The sequence below is a fragment of the Brachypodium distachyon genome, chromosome 2 (assembly GCF_000005505.3).
Source record: "Brachypodium distachyon strain Bd21 chromosome 2, Brachypodium_distachyon_v3.0, whole genome shotgun sequence".
NCBI lineage: Eukaryota > Viridiplantae > Streptophyta > Magnoliopsida > Poales > Poaceae > Brachypodium > Brachypodium distachyon.
In genome coordinates this window covers 17,576,370-17,599,273 of record NC_016132.3, presented here as the reverse complement: position 1 = coordinate 17,599,273, position 22,904 = coordinate 17,576,370, and the positions used below count along the sequence as shown (strand labels likewise).

At 42.6% G+C, this 22,904-nt stretch overlaps 4 protein-coding genes across 6 annotated transcripts; 3 read left to right on the top strand and 1 right to left on the bottom strand.

Annotated features, from left to right (window-relative positions):
* Positions 1–298: 298 nt before the first annotated feature.
* LOC100836249 (mitochondrial import inner membrane translocase subunit TIM50) lies at positions 299–5,111 on the top strand. The gene is made up of 10 exons (XM_003568070.4): positions 299–773; positions 899–993; positions 1,253–1,289; positions 1,952–2,013; positions 2,098–2,211; positions 2,906–3,010; positions 3,089–3,187; positions 3,586–3,742; positions 3,867–3,969; positions 4,630–5,111. Exons 1-10 carry the CDS (start codon positions 470–472, stop codon positions 4,673–4,675), a joined length of 1,122 nt encoding a protein of 373 aa, XP_003568118.2. The 5' UTR covers positions 299–469; the 3' UTR covers positions 4,676–5,111.
* Positions 5,112–5,983: 872 nt separating this feature from the next.
* On the bottom strand, positions 5,984–11,460 carry LOC100835942 (aspartic proteinase-like protein 2). 2 transcript variants are annotated; one of them, XM_003568069.4, is made up of 10 exons: positions 10,968–11,450; positions 10,739–10,868; positions 10,338–10,591; positions 9,426–9,650; positions 8,318–8,480; positions 8,161–8,231; positions 7,769–7,859; positions 7,019–7,094; positions 6,850–6,921; positions 5,984–6,385 (listed from the first exon to the last, which is right to left on the bottom strand). In XM_003568069.4, the coding sequence occupies exons 1-10, from the start codon at positions 11,219–11,221 to the stop codon at positions 6,228–6,230; spliced, it is 1,494 nt and encodes a 497-aa protein (XP_003568117.1). In that variant the 5' UTR covers positions 11,222–11,450; the 3' UTR covers positions 5,984–6,227. The 2 variants fall into 2 exon arrangements, 1 of the variants encoding a protein (XP_003568117.1); XR_002964081.1 differs by lacking the exon at positions 5,984–6,385 and having other exon boundaries at positions 7,019–7,630; positions 7,732–7,859; positions 10,968–11,460.
* Positions 11,461–13,679: 2,219 nt separating this feature from the next.
* LOC100837175 (cleavage stimulating factor 64) lies at positions 13,680–17,943 on the top strand. The gene is made up of 7 exons (XM_003568073.4): positions 13,680–13,883; positions 14,012–14,089; positions 14,823–14,861; positions 14,963–15,478; positions 15,561–15,659; positions 17,175–17,360; positions 17,463–17,943. The coding sequence occupies exons 1-7, from the start codon at positions 13,788–13,790 to the stop codon at positions 17,586–17,588; spliced, it is 1,140 nt and encodes a 379-aa protein (XP_003568121.1). The 5' UTR covers positions 13,680–13,787; the 3' UTR covers positions 17,589–17,943.
* Positions 17,944–18,218: 275 nt separating this feature from the next.
* LOC100836866 (probable magnesium transporter NIPA6) lies at positions 18,219–21,549 on the top strand. 2 transcript variants are annotated; one of them, XM_014898171.2, is made up of 9 exons: positions 18,219–18,685; positions 18,791–18,847; positions 18,960–19,050; positions 19,158–19,318; positions 19,429–19,556; positions 19,668–19,805; positions 20,325–20,417; positions 20,821–20,941; positions 21,034–21,549. In XM_014898171.2, the coding sequence occupies exons 1-9, from the start codon at positions 18,532–18,534 to the stop codon at positions 21,162–21,164; spliced, it is 1,074 nt and encodes a 357-aa protein (XP_014753657.1). In that variant the 5' UTR covers positions 18,219–18,531; the 3' UTR covers positions 21,165–21,549. The 2 variants fall into 2 exon arrangements, with proteins under 2 accessions (XP_014753657.1, XP_003568120.1); XM_003568072.4 differs by having other exon boundaries at positions 18,222–18,685; positions 21,037–21,549.
* The last annotated feature ends 1,355 nt before the right edge of the window (positions 21,550–22,904 follow it).

The window sequence follows — 22,904 nt, the reverse complement described above, 5'->3', positions numbered from 1 at the left end:
TGGACCTCGGCCTCTTTGTCAGCCTACTGGACTGTACTTCCTTTTTTGTTTTGAGCGGGCTCTGGACTGTACTTCCTGGGCTGAGGTCTCGCGCAGCCCGTTCCACTCTACGAACCACACCCAACCATTCTGGAGGCTGCAGTGAGGCAGACGGACCGATGGTGATATTGGGCAAGGCCAGAAAGGCCGTCAGTGTCCAGGTCCATATAAACTCCAGAGCCCATAGCCCACGGAGGACCGGAGGAGCCGACAGCGCCGCTGCGGCGGCACAGCTTTCTCCGGCTTCTTCCCCTCGAGCGTGGAAGCAGTCCAGCTTTCTCCCCTTTCCCTTTCCTTCGCTGAGTTGAGTTGAGTTCGTCTTTGGCATTTCCTCGCTTAAACCCTTCCGCTAAAAACCAAACCAATACCCCAGAATCTATTATTTCTTCTCTCCCAAGCCAGCCAAGCCTGAAGCCAGACACCGCCGGGGATGGCCATGGCTCGCGTCGCCCTCGCGAGATCGCGCGCCCTTCTACCCCGGGCGGCCGCCCTCTCCTCCCCATCCTTCTCCACCGCCGCCCCCTTTTCTTCCTCCTCCCGAGCCGCGGCCGTACGGCGGGTGGCTGCCGCCCCCTCTTCCTCCCACGCCGCCGCCGCCGCGTCCTCCGCGGCACCCGGCGCTGGCGGGGAGGCGGCGGTGGCACCAGCTGCGCGCAAGCGGTGGGGCCTGCTCAAGTTCGGCACCTTCGCGGCGCTCGCCGGAACCCTCGGCGGCGCCGGCTACGTCAGCTACGGTGCGATTCCGCGAAGCTGCGCTCTCGTGCGTTTGATTGCGGGGTGTGGCTGTTCGGTTTGGGTGTTCTGGGCTTGCGCCGCGTTCTGACTTGCGGCTGTATGTTCCTCTTTCGCTTGCGTGCAGCTTATACGCTGGCCGAGGTGGACCAGAAGACCACCGAGTTCAGGATGAACATGGTGGCGCCGCCAGTCGTTGCCGAGGGTGCCTCGGAATTCGAGGTAAATAATGTCGCACCATCTTCCGACCATTGTGGTTGCTTGATGGAGAAATTTCGTGAGGGGTCAATAGTGTAACACATGTAAACCTGATCATCCGATTGGCAGCTCTGTTTGGTGTGACACAGCAGAAATATGCAGGAAATTGTCTACTCCATTGATTGTTTTGTACAGCTACAAGTGGAGATCAGGAGCATAGACTCTATTGTTGTGTGTAAAACTATGTCTAATATTAGATCATTTGTTTTTTATGTTTATGCAGAAATTTCGGGCTATGGCCTACTCGACAGCTAAGAAAGGTAGTTATGGCATCTTCCTTTTATATTATTCTTGCCCTTTCTGTATATTACCTTCAAGTACTTTTCCTATTGAACATCATCATTTCCATTTTACAGTTCTTACTCCCTTGTTATTTGTTTCTGCCGCCGTTCACTTATTTCTTCCCCTAATGTTTTTAAACATGCCAACATTGTATGAACAATGATGTGAGGATAATTATAGTTAGTAAAAAGAATCAAGAATTATCCTCAATGAATGGAATGAAAGAATTGAGTTACGCTATTAGTTTCTCCCCCCATTCCACAATAAGTGCTATTCTAGCTTTCAAATTTTGTTCCTAAATAGGTATCCTTCTAGAAGTTCGAGTTAATGTTTCACCGTTTTTCCTTTGCATATCCTTAAAGCTCATTATTCACAAGGTCATTTGCTACTATGACTAGAATAGCACACACCGTCCAGTAGCAATAAATGACAATGTGAGATAGCTAAAGAGGGTAATGCAGTCTTATGGATATATGCCTCACAGCCTTGATAGGAGTGAAATCATAGAATGGCATACTGTGCAACAGAGGGAGTAATTCTTGAATGCATATTGGATATTATTTCTTGATTCCAGCTTACCTTGTTGGCCGTATACCTTTCTGTTCAGTTGGTACCTATGTCTTACATTTTGTCACTGCAGCTCCTGTTGCAGCAATAGAGCTCTACTTGGATATTAGGAGCACAATTGAAGGTCATGTTATGGTTAGTTACAATCTTTCCAAAAAAATAATCTTGCAAGCGTGTTACAATATTTGTTCATAATCACAGTAAATATTTGTTTGGCAGGGCTTTACTGAACCCACATCAGACAAACTGTTACCAGATTTACACCCGCAACAGCAGCATGTCTTTACCCTAGTTCTTGATCTGAATGAAACCCTTATACACTCTGATTGGCAGGTACAGTCAGGGAGATAGTCAGTCCTGTTAATTATTTGTTAATTTTTCCAGCAATATAAACCAATCTTCAGATTTGAATATTTGATGCAAATGTGGTATTATAATTTATGGACCAAGATTTATATTATCAATTGAAGACTTCGAGTCCATATGGAGGCAAAGTACAGCCTGATTTCCTTGTAATCAGATAGCATCACTAAGACATGCAGCATAATGTTTAGACTTAAATATACCCTGGTAGGGTACTATGTGTCAAGTATGGTAGTTTACCGAAACATGTTCTGCTACAAGTAGCATTTGTATCATAGTACTCAGTTGTACTCTAATACCACACTTACAGAGCGCAAAAAACATAGTATTTTGTGGACCATCTACCACTCTACTCTCTAGAACTCATGAGTTATGGTATATATGAACTATTTGAACACGTCAATTTTCGTGCTGCAAGATGTTTTATTGTATCACATTCATGTCTAGTCTGCTTGGTTGTGTATAGGCATGTAACTGACATGCTCAGGGGATATTCCATTGCCTTAGATAACATAGCAGGATGAGTGTTTAACTCAACTCGTCTTTCCTATATGGTTATTGGTTCTGGGCGATAATACATAAATTGCTTTGTAATTTCCCTCTTTGTGCTTTGCTATATGTGCAATCCAGGAATGTCAAAGTAACGTTTTCTCTCTCTCTAAAGCGTGGCAGAGGTTGGAGGACATTTAAGAGACCAGGAGTTGATGCCTTCTTGGAACATATGGCCAATTTTTATGAAGTTGTTGTGTATTCTGATCAAATCCCCACAGTAAGTTGTTTTAACCTTTTCCTCAATGCAGACTGTTATGTAGTACCCTAATTTCTGCAGATGTTTTTTGATGTGTAGTCTCTGGAACCTATAATTGATAGGTTGGACACAAAGGGTTGCATTTCAGCCAGATTATCAAGACCTGCAACTAAGTACCAAGATGGTAAACATTATCGGGTATGGAGATTGGATGGCTTTACTATTTGAGCAATATGACTATATGAGCACTCCACAAAGAGCAAACATTGTCAGGAACAGTGAATATAATTTATTTTGTGTTTTTATATATTAGACACTTAGGCAGTTGCTTCCCTTCAATCTTCTTTTTCAATGTATGTGGTTCTAAAAAAGTATGGAACATGTACCCAAGCAAGCATGCAAATGAACATGGACAATAGTAGTGTATCAGTACAAATGTTTTATTTCTTTCAAAAAAAAATTGGTTAATCATCTGATAAGTCTTGTTTATGTCAGCGCATGGACAATAGTACTGTACCATGGCACATGACCTAGCCTTACATTTTCATACTCTCAGTGATAAGTCTTGTTTTAATCTTCTTGTCATGTTTTACCAGGATTTGTCAAAGTTGAACAGAAATCCTGCACAAGTTCTTTATGTCAGCGCGCATGCCCTTGAATCTTGCCTGCAACTTGAAAATTGCGTCACAATCAAACCCTGGAAACTTGAAAATGATGACACCCAATTGCTGGACCTGATTCCATTTCTTGAGTGTAGGTGCTCCAATCCATCTCCTGTATTTGTAATACCATCTCGTTCTAGGTATCTTCGATATTATCTTCTGAGCCTGTGACATTTAAAGTGCTTAAATCTTGCCGAAGCTAACTTAAACTACAGACCTTGCCATGGCAAGCCCCCCTGACGTCAGGGCAGTGCTTGCTTCCTATCAAGGTCGTGATGTTGCTAAAGAGTTTGCCAAGCGCTCAAAAGAAATCGAAAGGTAAGCACATGGTCACATTCATTCTACTGCTGGATGCCCGTCATTTTGAATATGAACACAACATATTGGTAATGCCGGTATCATTGTAATTTTATGAGTGAATCTCTCTTTTTTGTGGTATGTGGCATTTGTTGTGAACTGGCATGGTGTATGCTGTTCACTCTATATTGGTGTTATGCTTAAAATTTGATCTGAACTCGAAGTACAGATTATTTTGGGAAATTATTATGTTGCTCATCCTTGGCTGAATATTCAAAGTACTTCCACTGTTAGTGGTGGATCAGTCACAACTAGCCAAGCTGGACCATGCCACAGGTCTAAACATAATTATAATAAACCTGTACTGTACCATGGTTGTTGACAATTTACAAGGATACTCTCTTTCATTAAAACATAAAATTGTTTGTCAATGGTAATACCTAGATGAAATAAAAACTTTTAACTCCCTTATGAAAGAGGCATCATGTTTTTTGAGAAGTACATCAACCATTGACCTTGAAAGTATGAGATTGCAAGCTTAGAATTGCCTATCTGGAACTTCAACAAACTGCATGGTGCATGCAAGTTCGCTCGTTGTCAGTGTAATACCTAGTATCAGTTATTTGCTAAACAAAACTTGTTTTATTCTAAATTGAACTATCATACTTAACTGTCTTGCAGGCTCAAGCAAGAGCGACAGCAACATAAGAGCATATGGCGGCGATGATGGATCTAATCTGCTGGAAGGACAAGCCTCCAAACCTGACTTCGCGTATGGCGGCCATGATGGATCTAATCTGCTGGAAGGACAAGTCTCCAACTTTTCTTAATCCTAGCTGTGGGTGTTTTGTTGGAAGGAGAGCATATTGAGCCTCCAGTGCATTGCATCTCTAGTCAACTTGTCAGCTGCTATGGACGGATATCTTGTAGGTTTGACGGTTTAGGTTCGAAAGCTTTGCAGCTGATTTAAGTGTGCCTCCTATTTTTCTGTAGCATCATGATTCCGGTTCACGATCTCCATTTCTTGGGTATCTTGACTGACTGCATGTCAAGGACAACAATTGAATAGGGTCACTGATAAGAGTTGAGACCTTGCCACTAAGTTTGCCTTGATTCTAATTGGTCTTGTCAAAACATGGGTTGAAACGAGGCATTTTCTTGTATCTTTCGTGGTTATTGCATTTTGTGAGGTATGGAGAAGGTAATAATTTCCAATGGCAATCCATCGCGCCGTCTTGCCATTGGATACCGTGTCTGTCACAACCGATTCAGTTTGGTGGCGGGTCAGAGATGCCTCTCATCTTTCACTTCTCGATCTCTTCATGCCCTGGATTGAGATTTGAGAAGCATGACTCTTGCGGTTCGAAGTGATGCGAACAATTGAAGGGTGGTCCGCGGCGGCGAATATGCCCTTCCCACTCTCCTCCTACGCACCACCAACGCTGCCCTATCCCTATCTCGCTGCTATGCACACGAGGCTGTGCAAGGAGCCCGATGCTCCTGCAGACGCTGCCATCGACGCCTCTTGCAGACGACGATACCTCCGGCTCCAGGATGTGACGATCGTTTCTCAGATTTATTTTTTACCATATTGATGAACTCAATCTTTTTGGGAGTGTTCAGCTTGAGCATATGTATGAGATCATTCGGATAATATGTCCTACAAACTCCCTTTGGGCTCTGAACGGCCGCTCCACTGCTCGTTCGCGCAAAATCCTTCAATCCTAAAAATACTACTACTCACTTTTAAGTACAACAGTGATACATAATCCAAAGTTTAGGCTTGTCGATCTTGAGGCGCTACTAAGTCTGAATACTATTTAGGAGGTTCTGAGATTCGGCGATATGAAAACTAGCCTTTTATTTTGTGCTCATGTACGGAGCACCTAATTAGTTTCGGTCTGGTGGTTGTGGAGCATTATCTGTAAGCTGGTGATCCCAGCAGAATCCTCTACCTGGTTCAAAAAGCTTTCTGTAAAAACTTGGAGCCAAGAGTCTTTTGTCTGAAAGAACTAACTGGAATGTGGAATAAGAATGTAGAAAGGCAACCCAAGATAGGGATCCAGTTCTCTCAGGGGAATAATCCCCATATTGCTTGCAGCCATATATTTCTCACAACATTGAACTATACTCACCTATAGTCCCAGTGCATTGTGTACAATGTTAATTTTTCTTTTTCGTTCTTTTCCCTGGTCAGAAACACAATCTAAAGCCCTACACTTTCTCTTTGTGAAAAGAGCATATACAAAATGAATTTTAGCTTGTGTTGTACATCAGGGTTAGAAGATTAAGTAACCGCACACCATTGTTACCAACAACTGGATCCAGGACTCTTGCCACTGAGATCTCCATCCAGAGGAAGAGGAGTGGATATCGTGCGCATCAACGGTGTATGTTGCCCCTGTCTTGTCATCCTTAATTTTAATGCTAGAGGAGCCTGGAAAAGAAGAACATGTTGATTAATAGATAAGCTAGGGAAATAGTACGGCTTAGTTTACAGAATTTAGAACATGCAACGTGTACGCTGTACAACATGTAAGCGATTGTCCACTGAACAACCTTAGTTTACTCCAGAAAGTCTTAACTGCCTGATGCAATGTGAACACATTCCAAAATTGTGCGAATTATTCCAGAGTTAGTCAAATCTTCAGAAACGAGGTCATAATTTTTTAGATAAAAGAAAATTTACTGTTGGCACAAAAAAAAAGGGTTGAAGCAGTATTACTTTTCTTTTTTGGTGTAGGTCTTGGTTGGTCATATTTTTGACTGAAGTACATCCCGAGATTTTTTTCCACAACTTTCGAAAACTTTAAAGTACCTCAATCTATATCATGTGCAAACTCACACATGTTGAAACATGACATCATGAATTCATAGTGATTTTAACGAGCTAGCACTTACAGTTGTAATCGGTCCATCCAATGACTTGTTTTTCCAAGTCATAGACAACCACCTTATTTGAAAGGACCAGATCTGAAACAAAACAGGGACATGGGAAGAATAATTTAAAAAAAAAATATATATATATATATATATGTATATATATTTCCATGTGCAGAGGAATACTGACCTCCCAAAAGCACCATATCTTTTGCATCCTTTGGTTGGAATCCACCATTTTGGAATCCAAGACAATACAGGTTATCCTGTCAACCATAGAGAACAAAAGATGAACATGTCATGCATGACCAGGATTTTGAAGACCCATGTCATGTAGATTTTAGCCACCCTGCATCGATCTCCAGTTTCTCAATACTAGCGATGTGTATATTTGGACAGGTTGAGTAACAGGGTCCTTGACTCCTTGCGCCTTGGCTGGTCAACCAGGGGCCTTCTCCATTGATGTTGATACGAGCTTCTGAATACTAGTTTCTTTTGTTTATCGCTTCTTCCCATACACAAAGAATAAAATGCTCCCCAATTTACAAAGGTGTTGCCCTAATAACTTGATCTTAACTCCAAAGGAAAACCAGTAAATCTGATTCCTAATGACTTAGCGCGCCCAAAGACAGCGAGTGGATGATACACGTGCTAACACACAAGCAGATCCAATGTTGCATGATTGTGCCATGGGTCCCTTACTAGCTGCAGGGACCCACACTGTTACTCCGATTAAATTTGAGCATTTAGGGTTTGGTTGGGAGTTATTTTGTGCTTCGGCAACTTTTGGAGCACACAATTTCTGACAAAAGAAACATGGCAAAACAAAGGATAGATTATATGCTTATTGCAAGACGCAACATGACAAAGCAATGCCAATGGGTGAATAAATGTTAGCTCTACCTTTTTCTAGAACAACAATAGTAAAATTTTATATTACCCCATTTTGAAAAAAATAATCATGTGGATACACGTTCAGTCCAAGATCATCCTCAAAATGAAAGGTGATTTTTGGAAACCCATCATCCACACTGCAACAAAAATGAACATATTAGTTAGAATCTTAATGAGAGAGAGTTATTCTTGAGTTCATTCTTTGTCCTCATTCCAGTTTAATTGAAATCAGACCATACACGCTGTAAGGAGGTGGTTCATTCATAAGTGTGCAAGGGTATTATAAATATACACTTATATTGAAGCCTGATTAGTTGTATTGTCTTATCAGGGTATATATCAGGGTAGCCTCCATGAGATCCTCCCCTACATATTAGGGTAGCCACAAGTGACAGTTGGTGCTAGCTAGATTTGTGTTAAATACTACAGAGTATGTACCTTTCAGAATATTCGAAACATAGAAAACCTTGAATAGTACGGAAAGTTATATCCTGATGCTTCTGAAAAACCTACAATTGGTTGAGAAATACAATGTAATGTGAATGCATGCAAAGCTCCTTTACAACAGAGAAACTAGAGAAGGCCTTTGACATACCGCAGCAAGAATATCCTTGTAAACCAGCTCTGGAAGATATGTTAAGGTTGTACCACTATCAATGATGGTACCTCTCTTTTCACTCGTTTCAAAAATATGTGGTGGAAGCTGTAGTGCATTACCAGCAACATCGATTGACTGAAGATTAACATTGTAGTGCGACCTGAGTGGTACAATCATGATAAGGTGTTAGTACGGTCAAGGTAGAATAGAAATCCAGATTCATCGCAATAGAAAATAGTTTCGGCAAAACAAAAGAAGAAAAAGAACAAAAAAGACATAGAAAAAGAACCACACATGCACAAACTGAGATTACCGGCAACAGGAATTTGAGAAGATTCTATTTGATTTTGTTTGAAATCAAATATGAACATTAAGGAGAAAAACTCACAAGTGAGTCTTCATCACAAGTTCCCAAGTTCTCACTTGTCATTCTAGTTTTATTTATACTGACATCAAAATTTGAAATGTCTTGCTGGTTTTCTAGTAATAGGATCAACCAAAATATATGAGTTACCTGGTGAGAAAATTTCCTCAACTAAATGAACTATATGATCAACGTCAAGGTATTGGATGATGATTCTTAAAATTTTCCATACTACAAACAAAAGCATCAATGAGAAACGTGAGTGGCATTTAAGTCATCCATGTCATCATTCACATATCACATTATTGAATTATTTCCAAAAATGGTTCATCATAATTTTAATTACATAAAACATGACACTTGCTGGGTCAAATTTAATTAGGATCAATCACAACGGTTCTCCATTTTGTTTCTTGTCATTTGTAAGATTGAATTAAGTTACCTAATAGATAAAAAGACAACATGGAATGCATAGAAAAGTGAATTCATCAAATTTTATGTCATTCAATATATAAATGTGATGGATCCTAAGGCCTATCGTTTCAGTATGCCTTAATACTAAATTGTGATGATCTCTTAAAGCATGTTTATATTTATTTGCAATAACTAACTATCTCTGTGATAGACAAGTGTACAAAAATTCCCTATGAGTACGAAGCAGACATAATAAAATAATAATAACAATAACAATAATAATAATAATAACAATAATAATGTATTAGTATGCTATAATGAACATACATATTCGGTAGTAACGGCGTTGATTTTACTTTTGGTTGTACTACTTCTCCAATTGCAAAGATTCCACCTCCTTTTATGGTATCCAAGCAATGAGAAAATATCTTCTTCACTTCCCCTGCACTAGCTAGTTGTGATAGTGTTGATGTATTTGATTGGCCAAACCCAATAATTCCATCAAGGGCCTGGTTTGTACTTTCTAAATCCCCACCTTGCTGTGCACCGCACCTACAAAGGACAAAGGAGGCATTTATCCCCATTAAAGTCTTTGACTCAAAGTATTTACAACCAAATCTCACAATAATTGTGTTAGTCTGTTACTACCATGTTAAATAACTTGATCCTTGTTGCTTACATTGTTGAAACATTTCTGAGATGAAAATATGATGGTATTGCAAAAAAAATATAATTTGATAATTTCCTTAACACCTACCTATATTCAATATGCTAATGTCACAGATGCACAACCAAGAGAGAGGGTAAAGTATCCGGATTTAACACCCCATGAAGAATAAAACATATTCAGATACATAGCAGTACAAAAAGCTTGGCACATGGGCAACAGTAATGTACTCTCTCCGACCCATATTACTTGTCTCAGTTTTAGTACAAAGCAGTACTAAATTAGTGACAAATAATTCCAGCTGGAGTGACTAGAACATTTCAGGAAAAGTAAAAATGTTACCGAGAGATATTGCCATATGGTGTGACTCCATAACATTTTCAAACATAAACATTAAGCAACTGACAAGAGCTATATTTGACACTCAAATTCTCATTAACAACGCCATTTGTAAAAATGAAAAACTTGCCATAGCATGTGGACCAATGATGGCTCATCGATCCACTATATGCCATCCAACGGTAGACCAAGCACGCAGAAGGTGTACAATTGCACAATTCGAAACAACTCACCCGAATATGACATTGGCCTTGGCATGCCGTGTTTGCGCATTCCCAGAGAGTTGGTTATACTGCAGGGAGTCGCTGACGAAGGACCCCGCCGTGGAGCTTCCGTCACCATACTCGGCGCGGTACTCGCAAGGCTTGCCTGCGGTGCAACCGGGGAGCTTTTCCCCGCTCCCGTATGTCGCCGCGCAGAACTTGTTGTCGCATGACACCGCGCTCCCACTCGATGATCCCTTGGGGTCGTACAACGCCAGGTCTATCTGCGCCCGAAATTTTCCCACCACATATCATTACAATTCAGAGAAGATCGCATCAACACAAACAAGTGAACAACACATATAACTCTGCAATTCACTTTAAATGAACATGAACATGAACATGAGTGAATCCTCGGGCGGCATACATACCCCGAGGCCGCTCTTGGTGGGGCATTTGTCGCAGGAGACGCAGTTCACCCAGAGAATGTCGCTGCCGGTGTCCACCTGCACGTGGAACGGCTTGGGCGGCGTCCCGATCTCGATCTTCGTGTAGTACAGCCTGCGGGCACGGCGCGCCACCGCCCCTGTCAAAACCTAAGCAAACCAACCAGCAGGAAGCCTAGCTAGCTCGCCGAGACGAAATCAACGACACGCGTACCCGGTGCCGGTGGGGAGGCCGAGGCCGCCGAGGGGCACGTCGGCGGCGGCGAGGAGGCGGCCGTGGCGGTCGCCGTCGTGGGCGAGGTGGGCGGTCAGGTTGCCCCCGCCTTCGCCGCCTGGCCGAGCGAACCTGCGGCGCACCTTGAAGACGCCGGCGGCCGAGACGCCGCCGAGGGCGGAGGCCAACGCGAGAAGCGCGGTGAGGAGGAGGACGATGTGCCGAGTGCTGCTGCTGCTGGGTGGCGGAGCCATTATTGGTGCCCCGATCGATGCTCCGCGCAAAATTCCCGGTGTTCCGTGCAGCACGGTTTTTATTCTTCGTGTCCTCCTCCCTCCTGCTCCTCCTCCTCCTCCTCCCCGAGGCCGCGGCGGGGGCTGTGATTTGGGGAGGGGCGGGCAAGGGCCAAGGCAATGGTGGGAGGGAACGGACAAGGAATTTTGGGCGGCAGGATATAAAAGCTGTTTCTGCGGCCAAAGGTGCGAACTAGCGGGTTTTTCTGCGGCCTAATCTCCGATCGCGCGCTAGCTGACATTCGTGGCGGGTCGAATGGCTCTTGAATATGCCATGTGGACCTTGAATTCCCAGGCTCGTTCGCCCGCCGCTTTCCCTTCTGTTGACCTGACGCGAGAAAACAACGCCGTCTTCCTCCGCACTCGGTGGTGGCACGCCGTGACGGAGGCCTGTCTCTGAACCTGAAAATATTTTCGACGTAGCACGTGGGAAGTAACAAAAACGACTCTAGACCAAGAAGAAACTAACCTCACTAACTCCGCGAAGTTGACCGAACCCCGCCGATCGGAGAAAAAACAACGATATACGAAGACAAAACCAAATTGGCTACTTTAGAAGAGCAACAATGTGTCTATCCTCCACCCTCATTTATGACACTGACGAGATCATCAATTCATCATTGACAAGGTGGATCGGGAGTCAGAACTTTTTTTATTTTTCTACCCCACGATTCGCTATATCTACCATAACATTGTTGCTCAGGAACCAAACCTAAATATCGCGCGGCAACAAGGACCGAGGGCCCCCGCCCCTATCGTTGTTGGAGCGGCAGGTGGTTGATGAAGGCAATTTGCCCTAGAGGCAATAATAAAATTATTATTTATTTTCATGTTCATTATGAATGTTTATTTCTTTATGCTATAACTGCTATGATTCTTGACATGAGGTTCAAAGAAAAACTCATAAGCACGTGTAAAGAGATAAACACCAAGTTGTTTCTAGTTTTGCCTCTAGGACTAGCTCATGTGTCGTATGATGATCACGTTTTTCTGATCATGACATAGTTAGAGTAACAAGGATGCCGATGGCAATGGGAGCAGATTGTTAAAAGAACAAGAGTGCCGAACCAATCCAATTCCATGATATACTACGAGATCGTTTCGTCACTTGTTGTTAGTATTATAAGATTGTAATTGTATACTAACGTCCTTAGACCATGAGAATATTGAGTCCCTTCATATTGTAAGATTTACTTTGATGGTTATCGAACGTTACCCATAACTGGGTGGCTATAACGATAATCTTCAGGTACTTCGGAAATGTATGTCTAACGACTCGATAGTTCAAGATTGGGATTTACTCCTCTTGACGATGGAGAGATAAGCTATGGGCCCTCTTGGTATTACGGTATCCATTATCGTCTGGCCAGGATATCAAAATACGGAAATGAGAAAAGAGAACAAATCGGTAACGAGGATGACTTGGTATTGTGATCAAGTCGTTGCTTCACAAGGATATCAAAATATCTCGCCTCGGGTTTTGTTAAGTATTGTAAGGCAAAAGGAATTGTTTACGGAACAAACAGTACGCTCGAAATATTCGTGTATGTGTGTGGATTAATATGGATGTACAGATCCCACACGTGTGTACTCATGGCTGCCTCTTCCCTCCACCCATTCTCATTGTTCCACTATTAGTCTCCGGTACTTCTTCGTTCTGAATGGTGAAACACTACTGAATTGATGACTCCGTATGCATGGATACCGATAGAGGGATTGTGTTTTCGATCCAGACAATTCTCGCAATTGGGAGGTAAAATCCTAACTGCGTGATTCAACATCAACGATTTTCGCCAACATTTTCTCTCCGTTGCGATTGTTGATAAGATTTGATAAAACCCACTTGCACCTTCATAGCGTATTGGGCTTTGTTCTAGGACGAAAATTTTGTTTTTGTACTACGTTCCCCAATAGTTGAGGAGGAGGGGGTCCATAGCCTTGCCGGCGGAGAGTGGTGGTTCATATTTTTTTTTCAGGAGAATCACAAGACTAGGGTTTTAGGCTATTTTGCTTGATTTTGAAAAATGCTTTTTGCTTAATTTTTATTTATGAACCGATTTTTTTCTCAAAATTTTGCCGGGCATATATTCGAGCTTTGTTGAACCAAATATATTTTTATATGGCGAACATTACTTTATCGAAGATCAAGCTTGATCGAGCTCGATCTACTTCTGTGCGACCGGATATTATCGACCCTTACAACGGGTTCAGCCTAAATTTATATGGGACCGCCTCCTAGAAGCTGGCATGTGGATCCCACGTGTCCGATATGCTATTATCAGTGCTAAAATTTGGATTTCTCGTACGATTAACACTAGAGCTATGTTTATGTGTAATATAAAAGGTACAATTGTGATTTTCTGGTACTCCGTATTAAAGTCTCAGTTTTATAGCGGTTTACTCCAAAAAAAATTACTAACAAGGAATCGACCGGCCACACGCACACACACGCAGCAGAGCCGGTTGCTTGGCTCGCAGCCGAACGCCCCCCTCGCCGTCGCACCGGCCTCGAATCCGCTCCCATCTCATGGCGACGGCGAATCAGCCGGCGGGCGAAGCCCTCGCGGCCCACATCTCCAGCATGTCCCGCCCGGAGATGCACGACTTGATGGCGCAGATGAAGGTGAGCCACCCCTAATCCCCAAACCCTACGATGTCGATTCCTCTCCTGTGCCCCCCGCCCCCCCCCCCCCCCACAATTTTCTCACCTTTTTACCTTGCTATGGTGGCGTGGCGCCGCCGCACGCGTAGGTCATGATCGGCCACGACCAGGAGAGGGTGCGGCGAATGCTCGTTGAAAACCCTGACGTCACCCGCGCGCTCTTCCGGGTGAGTCTTCTCGCAGCCTGCTATCTATGCCTGTAGGAGAAAGGGAAACGGTCCTACCATGGCCACAAGGGCTCTGCAAAACTGAAAATAGTGTTGTTCAGCGAGATATTTGGATTAGACTTCATGACTATTGCAAGTGAATGTAGCTGGTACTGGCGAAACAGGTTAGGAAGGAACTCTTGTGTTGCTAGCTCTTCCAGTTAAGCCTGGTTCATGTTAGCATACATAGTGGAATTGGTCTACATTTATGTAGCAAAGACTGTCTTTCATGGAGGTTAAGATGGAAAACCCAGTTATACTAGATAATGCTATTTTGATTAGTGTATAAATGTTGGTTGTCGCGAATGTCTTATTAGTATCACCATGGAGCGTTCGCCTCTACATGTTGACATGTTGTTTCCATACGAAAAACTGTATGAAGAAGAAGAAGTGTCCTGCCGTTGTGTTATTTATAGCATACTTCTGTTAAATTGAGCCCGCTATTTTTTCTAGTACACCTATTCCCTAACTGTTTGTTCTAGAAGCATTGCAATACACATGTTTGTGTACCTGTTCCCTGGCAAAATTGCCTGATGTCTTCCAGTCGATATAGGATTATTTGTTGCCTACATTTGAGAATTTACTATTGCCTACATTTGAGAATTTACTACATATGAGAATTGCGCAGGATGAATGATTTTGTTATGTGTTTGCACGGGGTGGATTTCTGACTATCTTCTTTTTTCTCATGCAGGCTCAAATAGTTCTTGGAATGGTGAAAACACCCAAACCTGTATGTAACTTAAGTTCTTTGACTTTTTCTTCACATTTAATATCTAGACTGTTAATAATGAAATTGAAATCTGTTGTCAACATCTGCTTGTTGTTCCACAGGCACATTCTTCAGACTTGGCCCAACCGTCAGTTGCTCAGATTACTCCTACATCAGTTAATGCACCGGTGCAAGACCATGTTAACTTGTCCCAAACTCAGCCACCTGCCAGGCAACATAATTTGCAACCTTCTGGCCCATTCCAATCGGGCGTTCCTAATCTGCCATCATCTTTGGACCTTCCTACTATGCCAGCCAACCCACCACAATCAGCACAAGCAAAAGGATACCCTATGCATCAGATGCTTCCTGCATCAGCACCCCAGTCATCTCAGCACCCAAGTGTTACCATGCCTCCTCATGCCCCTCCACATTATTCAAATGTTCCATCACATATGCCAACAGTTCATAGTCAGCCACAGCAATCTTTGCAAAATCCTGGAATGTTTAACCAGCAGTTACAACCACCATTGCCCCAGTTACCTAGGCCACCTTCCATGCAGCCCTTTACACATCAGATGCATCAGCAAGTACCCAGTTCGTTTGGTCAGCAAATGTTGCAACAACCAATGTTTCATGTAAGTTTCTACGCTAAATCTGCATGATCCTGATAACTAAATACTGCTCTACAAACTGACAGTGGTATTTGGAATTTTTCAGCCAGGCGGGAATCAACAAAATTCTTTCTTTACAGGTCAACAACAATTGCCGAGCCAACCACCATCGTTACCTAACCAGCCACCACCACAGCTATACCAGGTGTAATTTCTTTTCTTTTAGAATATATGATTAATTGATTATGCTGTGTTAAATTTGACTTATTTCCCTTGCATAACAAAAATGCATGTATTGCTCAGCTTTTGCTCTGAAAATCAGATATAGGAATGGCATCGATGAATTATTCTTGATTTGCTATGATCTCACGAGTTTTAGACCTTGAAGAACCTTATATGAATGAGTAATTGATAACTAATCTCTTGCTATATTAGTCTTGTAGTGCTGACTGCTGTTGAAACATATGTATCCATTGACATATTATAAGCATTTCTTTTCAGTTGAATGAAGTAACATGTGAATGACTCTTATTATCTTTAATTGCCTTTAATCCAATAAACTATTACTGTTCCCACATATATGATAAATGGCCTATGCATTGTCATCCACATGTTCTTCTCGGCTAAGTTGTACTTTCCCCCCTATTCTTATTAGCACTTGGCATTTTTTCTGAAAAATTATGCCACACGCAGTTCAAAATTTTCTAATGTTTCTTAGCATGTTAGGCTATCGTTTATTCTTATTGAGAATTCCTAACTGTTAAGGGACCAATAAATAAACTCTTGATGCAAATTAATACCACTATAAAATTCGATGTCATGTTTTGATTTTTTTACTTAGTGTTGCTTTAAGAATGCCTGGCATCTGAAATGCTAGGGAAATACTACCTCCGTTCCTAAATGTAAGATGTTCTAGCCTTTGTCCTAAGTCAAACTTCCTAGAGTTTGACCAAATTTATAGAAAAATGTAGTAACATCTATAATATCAAATAAGTATGCTTTGAAGATATATACCGTGTTGGATTTAGTAAAACTAATTTAGAGTTGTAAAGCTATTACATATTTAGGAACGGGAGGGAGTATATCTTACTGGTCTCCTTTTCAATATTTGATACTTCTTGTACGGTTCTTGCGTTGAGAAGTCAGAGAACAAAAACACCAGATAAAATATGTTTACGACCTGTTATTTTCTTAGCAAGAACCGGTATCTCGTATAATATCTGAGCTGTGCACAGTTTCAAGCATGTCTTCAACATTAGTATTTTGCAGACGAATTCCTTCAAAAGCTTTTCATTTGATGTGTTCTTCCGAAGATTGAGGAGCATATTTTGTTGGAAATTAGCCGTATCTAATCTGTTTCTAGTTTAGTTCATCACTAAATAATTGTCTTGGCCTCTTGAGTTTTGCTAAACTTTGTAGTAACTTTTTGTTAGGTTTTTGAGGAAAAGGATTTAGTTAAATTGACAACAATGGCTTGAAGTAGTGTCATTTTATCTCATAATAAATCAGGACAGAACTATGAGTTACCAGCTTCTTGCTGACTTTTCCAATATTCTGTACAGGCTAAAACATTGTCTAATCAAGTCACATGCCACTTCTTGAATAGTTTATTGTTGTATGCTAGATTCTAATAGTACCATCTTCTGTGTGGTTTGTTGACCGTGGACTCAAACAGCCGACAGGCAGAGCATATAACTCCTGTAACTTATCTGTTTAACAGGCTAATTCACATGTTAGCTCACACTACAATTCTCAAAGCATGCAAGTCGATAGATCAGCCCCATGGGGACGTGTTAACCAAGAAACATCATCAGCTGGCTCCCATTTCCCTGGACAATTCCCTGGCCTACCCGGACAGATGACCCAAGGGATTGGCGGTATCCAGACAGGTCGCTCTGAGGCACCCGTAAGTGTTTGTTGATTGCATTCTAGAACAATATAGTCGTATGTGCCATGGCTTTCTCCTTTTTCTTAACATGAACCATTCGCCTGATTGTTGTTGGAGCAGTTGACGCCTGACATGGAAAAGATGCTAGTACAGCAAGTCCTGAGCATGTCGCCAGAGCAGATCAATATGCTGCCTGCAGAACAACGGCAGCAAGTGCTTCAGCTACGAGATATGCTACGGTCATGATAGACGGGCAGCTGCCTGAGTAGAAGAACCAGCATAGAGCCACTCAGATTAGTCCGGTGGTCCATACCCAGCAGGTGCCGCAAGATACCTCCATGTTTAAGCAGCCATTTGACATCCCTGCTGTAGTCTGCAGCTTACCTGGGAATGTGATTGTAGAATGCCAGTCCATTTTGTTACCTATAGGCAGTTGTTTGGACATGTATTTCGATTAACAAATGAAACGGCAGGTTTCAGTACTCTTTTGCTACGACAATTTCATGCCTTTGTTGTGATTTGTATCTGATGATGGGGAGCCATTGAGATGACTGATTGATATAAACGTTCGAATGGCGATTATCTGAACTTTCTTGTTTCCTGCCCTTCTTTTGTCCTGGCCTTTCGTTTACCATTATTTTCTTCTCTGTTCTATGTACCACGAACCTTGCAAAGCGTTTCTCAATACTGTTGCAAGTTTGGGGTCACTTCGTAGCTCTCCTATTTCCTAGTAGTAGTACAAAAGAACAAGAGAGCTTTCAAAAGTATCTTTCCAAAAACAAAAAGTTTGACTAGAAATATCAACACGGCTACTTGCACAGCCTTCACGTTTGGCTTTAGCTTGGGTCTGAAAATAAAGAATGACAAGTCGTCACGTGCGCTCTCACCTGGCATCAGCTTCCCAATCAGCTGTCCAGCTTTGCGATCTCGGAAAACGACGCTTGAATCATCTTCCTAGCCTTCCCTTTTGCTTCGTCCACCTGTGCTTTGGCCAATCAGCTATTTCCCCTTTGCAAGAAAACAAAATCCTACGCGGAACGAACCATCGAAGAACCCGCATCCCCGTCGAGAATTAGGTGAATTATCATCGGAACACACACCCAAGAAGAGAGGGGGAGAAGGCAGCAGCCAGTCGTGCAGGAATTTGAGAAGCTCGAATTGTAGTTGTGGAGTGTTGTTGAGGGAGGGGATGGTAGGGGGAGGAGGAGCGGAGCAGGAGTTGTCCGCGGACAACGTGAAGGGGATAGTGCTCGCGCTCCTCTCCAGCGGCTTCATCGGCGGCAGCTTCATCATCAAGAAGAAGGGCCTCCGCCGCGCCGCCGTCGCCTCCGGCATCCGCGCAGGTCCGTCGAATCAGCTTAATCCTCCCTCAGTTCCTTCCTCCACGCAATCTCTTCCTCTTTCCAGTTTAATCCTGCATTATTTTTTTAATTTTGCCTCGTTTTCAGGGGTGGGTGGGTACTCCTACCTCCTGGAGCCCCTATGGTGGGTTGGCATGATCACCAGTAAGGTTCCTTTCTGAGATTCTCTCTCAGCAGAGCAAAACCAAAACCAACCCTCAATTACTCCTAGCTTGCAGTGGGTAATTAGCAGCACATTTTTTCCCTCTCTTTTCAGTGATCGTGGGAGAAGTCGCGAATTTCGTGGCGTACGCCTTCGCTCCCGCGGTGCTGGTTACTCCTCTTGGAGCACTGAGCATAATTGTTAGGTATGCACCTGACTGTGATTTTTAATCTGCAACAATTGTGAAACTGTGATGTGAATCATGTGGTGTTAAATGTGTGCATTGGATTGGATGTTGCCCTCCTTATCCAGTGCAGTGCTGGCCCATTTCATCCTGAATGAGAGGTTGCACGCGCTCGGAATTCTAGGCTGCGTCATGTGCATAGCCGGATCGATGGTGATCGTCATCCACGCGCCGCAGGAGCAAGAGATCACGTCGGTTAAGGAGATATGGATCATGGCGACACAACCATGTGAGAATTGTCAATTTTATCATTGCTACCATTCTGTTATGTACAATTGTTCACTCTTTATGTTCGGAAGTGAAATGTGATTTAATGCATTTTGGCATGTTTCTTTGCAGCTTTCTTGCTATATGTTGCTTCAGTTGTACTGGTGGTCTCTGTGCTAGTGTTCCACTTCTCCCCTCTCTGCGGGCAGTCGAACGTGCTCGTCTATACTGCCATTTGCTCTTTAATGGGCTCTCTTTCGGTATTGTCATTTCTGCCACTAGCTGCTGTTTTATTGAACATTTTCAAAAAAAATGCAATCACTGAGATTTAGCCTTCACAAACAAAGGTCTAATCTTGTGTCCTTATTCAGGTTATGAGTGTTAAAGCTCTTGGTACATCCTTAAAGTTGACCTTTGAGGGGAAAAATCAGTTGGTATATCCAGAGACATGGTTCTTCATGCTTGTCGTAGCTATTTGTGTGCTAACACAGATGAATTACCTGAACAAGGTTTGTATGGGCTCTCTACATATATTCAGTAATCAATTGTATCCTTGGGTACTGACACTACCAAGTTTGCCATCATCTAAAAAGGCTAAATCCTATCAAAGTAAGAGCTGTACATACGAAGTCTGACTGACTAGTAAGAACTAGGAACACCATTTTTAGCCCTAGTACTAGCTAGTGTTTGAGCACTCTAAGAATAGAAGAATGGTACTTGCACTAAAACCACGACAAGTATTTAGGAACGGAGGGAGTACTATTTTACATTCTTATAATATGATCTTTACCTCAAACTATGCTGATTTTTTTGTTGTTTAATACGATAAGGAGTAAGGAACATAGAATTCTACTCAGATCATTTTTTTTCTGTATGTTATATAAGCTGTATTTTGTATTTTTGTTCTCAGTAAACCACAAAAATCAACAATGCACTTCAATGCATTAGCTTCTAAAATGATTGCCAGTTTTACTGTGCTGGTAGCCTCGACAGATGTTTAACAGAGTAATTGCCTCTTCTCTTGGCAGGCACTTGATTCATTTAACACTGCAATTGTATCACCAATTTATTATGTAATGTTTACAACACTGACAATACTTGCAAGCATCATAATGTTCAAGGTAAATGTTTTTTTTTTGTTCATATCATTTATCCATTTCTTTTTTCTGTTCTGCCATTACTATGACAAACTGTGCGTTGCTCATTCGGTATTTGTTTGTCATATATTGTTGGGACCCCTCTGAGAAACTTTTTGTTTTTGCCTTTATATATATCACATCCAAGCCCCAACTCTAGTAACCAACTGCTACTACAACTTGCAATAATTTGTTAACTTATTTCCTAGCTGTATACGTATCCTACAACAACTTAGTAATGCCAAGAGCAACCTTGGGCAGAAGGCCATGCTTCGGCGAAGCCTAAGCAATCATCCATATTCGATATATGAAATTTCGTTTCAAACAGAAATAAAAGGACACATGAGCTAACCCAAGTACTTCTCATTACACATCAATGATGTTACAGGATTGGTCAGGTCAAAGCCTTGGAAGCATCACCTCTGAAATATGTGGCCTCATCATCGTACTGTCCGGTACCATTCTGCTCCATGTGACAAAGGATTATGAGAGAATCCCTCAATCGAGAAGTACGGAACCCTAACTGACTCATAACCTACATCAGATACTCTTGAATCGATGTAGGATGTACCTATAACACCCCCATTGTTTCGTCCCGAAGCAGGCATTTACGCACCATTGTCTCCCTCCTCGACACCAAGACTGAACGGAGAATTGCTTCGGCGCATTGAGGATGATGCAAGGTCTCCTGAGGACGAAGAAAAAGCCTTGAGGCGGCAGGAGATGTACTAGACATGAGAAATCTCAGCGACGACGACGAAGTAGCGCTGAAGAACTCACGCTACATCTCCTTTCAGGGTTTTTGTATATAGTAGCAACAGCTACATCTTGACCAAACAGCCGATAGAATTTATGCACAGATTCTTGTCAAGTTTTCTTCTCTTTTTCTGTATCACTTCTCTTCTTCCAGTTTTGCCGCAGCATTTCTACACGTAGAGTTTGAATTTGTTTGGAATGATCCCCGGAGATTGTATGCAAAACTGCGAACGCTGTACATTACTGCTGACACGGTTGCGTTAATGCCGTTCTTGTACAATCGTGGTTATCTGATTTTGTTTCACTCTCAACCTGTATGAAGTTGAGGATATTTATTCCAGAAAGTCCCAGTTGTTTTTAAGCTTTGGGGCATGGTATTTTGTTTCCTGGTTACTGTGCGAACTGAGCTGTTTATTTGTGAAATTCTGATGAAACTAAACTGTTGACAGAAAACGATGAAAGGATATAGGGCCAGTTCTTTTCGGCTTCCTGGATCGGCTTCTCTAAGAAGCTGCACTCCCTCGGTTTCTTAGAGAAGCCGCCACCTAAATTTGATTAGGCTATCAAATTAATTTGGTCTAAACTATTTTGAAAGTTTAGCTAAACTTGTGATGCGGCTTCTCCAGCAAGCTAGGTGAGGACAACTTTTAGGAGAAGTCAGTCCTGAAAGCCGAAAAAAACGCAACCATAGTACTCCGTATTATTGTTCTTGTGGGGAATTGTGAAATTGACTTGATTACGTGAAAACCTAATTAAACTTGGAATTAGGGCATGTAACATGCTTTCTAGTTGCCACTTCCCTGGAATTCGTTCGTTTCTCGAGCATCCAGTTTCACGAATCTCGAGGCAATCGCAGTGGCATGGTAATTCTCCCAGGCGCAGCTGATAATGACATGTGGGGGCAACGGATCAAAAAAAATGAGAAGCCCTACTCTCTTCTCGGGTCCCACTTTCCAGCCGCACAAGCTTCCTCTAATCCTCGTCCCTTCGTGCCCACTGCCCGTCCCGTCCCGTCCCCTACGCTCGAGAGTTCGTCGGCGGCTGAACTTCAACCACGGCGGCGGCGGCTTTCGACCGTAAGTTTCTTGGTAGGCTGTATATGCATCCTGATTAGATCTGCTGGCTGCTCGATATTTCTTCGAGGATTCTGTAGACTGGTTGAGCCTTAGCTCTTAGGGCTCACCCCTCCCCTCTGCCGCCGCCTCTCCTGATCTTCCCCCTCACAGGCCTCCCGGTCTCTCCATCGTCACTTGGAACCCTAACACCAGCTGCTCCACTGTTCTCCGGCTCCGGAGAAGCCTACATGTCTGCTTTCGTTGCGAGGCGGGGTCCAATTCAAACTAAGAACATGTGTTCCCTCTCTTTGTTTCTCTTGAGGTGTGGAGCGATGCGTCCGCCTGTGGCAGTCACCACCGAGTCACCGGCTGCCTCGACGGATGAAATCCTTTATACCCATGAATCGGAGCAAGAGAAATAGTGGGAAATGGGTTGTTATTATGGATTAAATGGTTTTCTTATTATCTTCTTTACAGCTTGTGGTTGTAGTGATAATAATTCGTTTGATTACATAAACCATATTCAGGTGTGTCAAGCTCGCTTAACTTGTCCTGCGCTAGGCCATGAAACCCTGAATCTCAAATATCTGATTGTTGTCATGCTGAAATAATGGTTAGACAGTTTGCACTAAGGTTTCGTTGATTTATTTATACTACTGGG

What these genes read in the sequence shown, in the direction of transcription:
- LOC100837175 (XM_003568073.4), top strand. Translation starts at nt 13,788, where the DNA reads ATGGCGACGGCGAATCAGCCGGCGGGCGAAGCCCTCGCGGCCCACATC. An exon ending in TGCAACAACCAATGTTTCAT is followed by an intron (nt 15,479 to 15,560) that starts GTAAGTTTCTAC and finishes GGAATTTTTCAG; the next exon opens with CCAGGCGGGAATCAACAAAA. An exon ending in CAGGTCGCTCTGAGGCACCC is followed by an intron (nt 17,361 to 17,462) that starts GTAAGTGTTTGT and finishes TTGTTGGAGCAG; the next exon opens with TTGACGCCTGACATGGAAAA.
- LOC100836866 (XM_014898171.2), top strand. Translation starts at nt 18,532, where the DNA reads ATGGTAGGGGGAGGAGGAGCGGAGCAGGAGTTGTCCGCGGACAACGTG. An exon ending in GCACTGAGCATAATTGTTAG is followed by an intron (nt 19,051 to 19,157) that starts GTATGCACCTGA and finishes CTCCTTATCCAG; the next exon opens with TGCAGTGCTGGCCCATTTCA. An exon ending in GAGAATCCCTCAATCGAGAA is followed by an intron (nt 20,942 to 21,033) that starts GTACGGAACCCT and finishes TTCGTCCCGAAG; the next exon opens with CAGGCATTTACGCACCATTG.
- LOC100836249 (XM_003568070.4), top strand. Translation starts at nt 470, where the DNA reads ATGGCCATGGCTCGCGTCGCCCTCGCGAGATCGCGCGCCCTTCTACCC. An exon ending in TTATACACTCTGATTGGCAG is followed by an intron (nt 2,212 to 2,905) that starts GTACAGTCAGGG and finishes CTCTCTCTAAAG; the next exon opens with CGTGGCAGAGGTTGGAGGAC. An exon ending in AAGATGGTAAACATTATCGG is followed by an intron (nt 3,188 to 3,585) that starts GTATGGAGATTG and finishes ATGTTTTACCAG; the next exon opens with GATTTGTCAAAGTTGAACAG.
- LOC100835942 (XM_003568069.4), bottom strand. Translation starts at nt 11,221, where the DNA reads ATGGCTCCGCCACCCAGCAGCAGCAGCACTCGGCACATCGTCCTCCTC. An exon ending in ACAAGGATATTCTTGCTGCG is followed by an intron (nt 8,232 to 8,317) that starts GTATGTCAAAGG and finishes AACCAATTGTAG; the next exon opens with GTTTTTCAGAAGCATCAGGA. An exon ending in AGATATGGTGCTTTTGGGAG is followed by an intron (nt 6,922 to 7,018) that starts GTCAGTATTCCT and finishes GTTTTGTTTCAG; the next exon opens with ATCTGGTCCTTTCAAATAAG.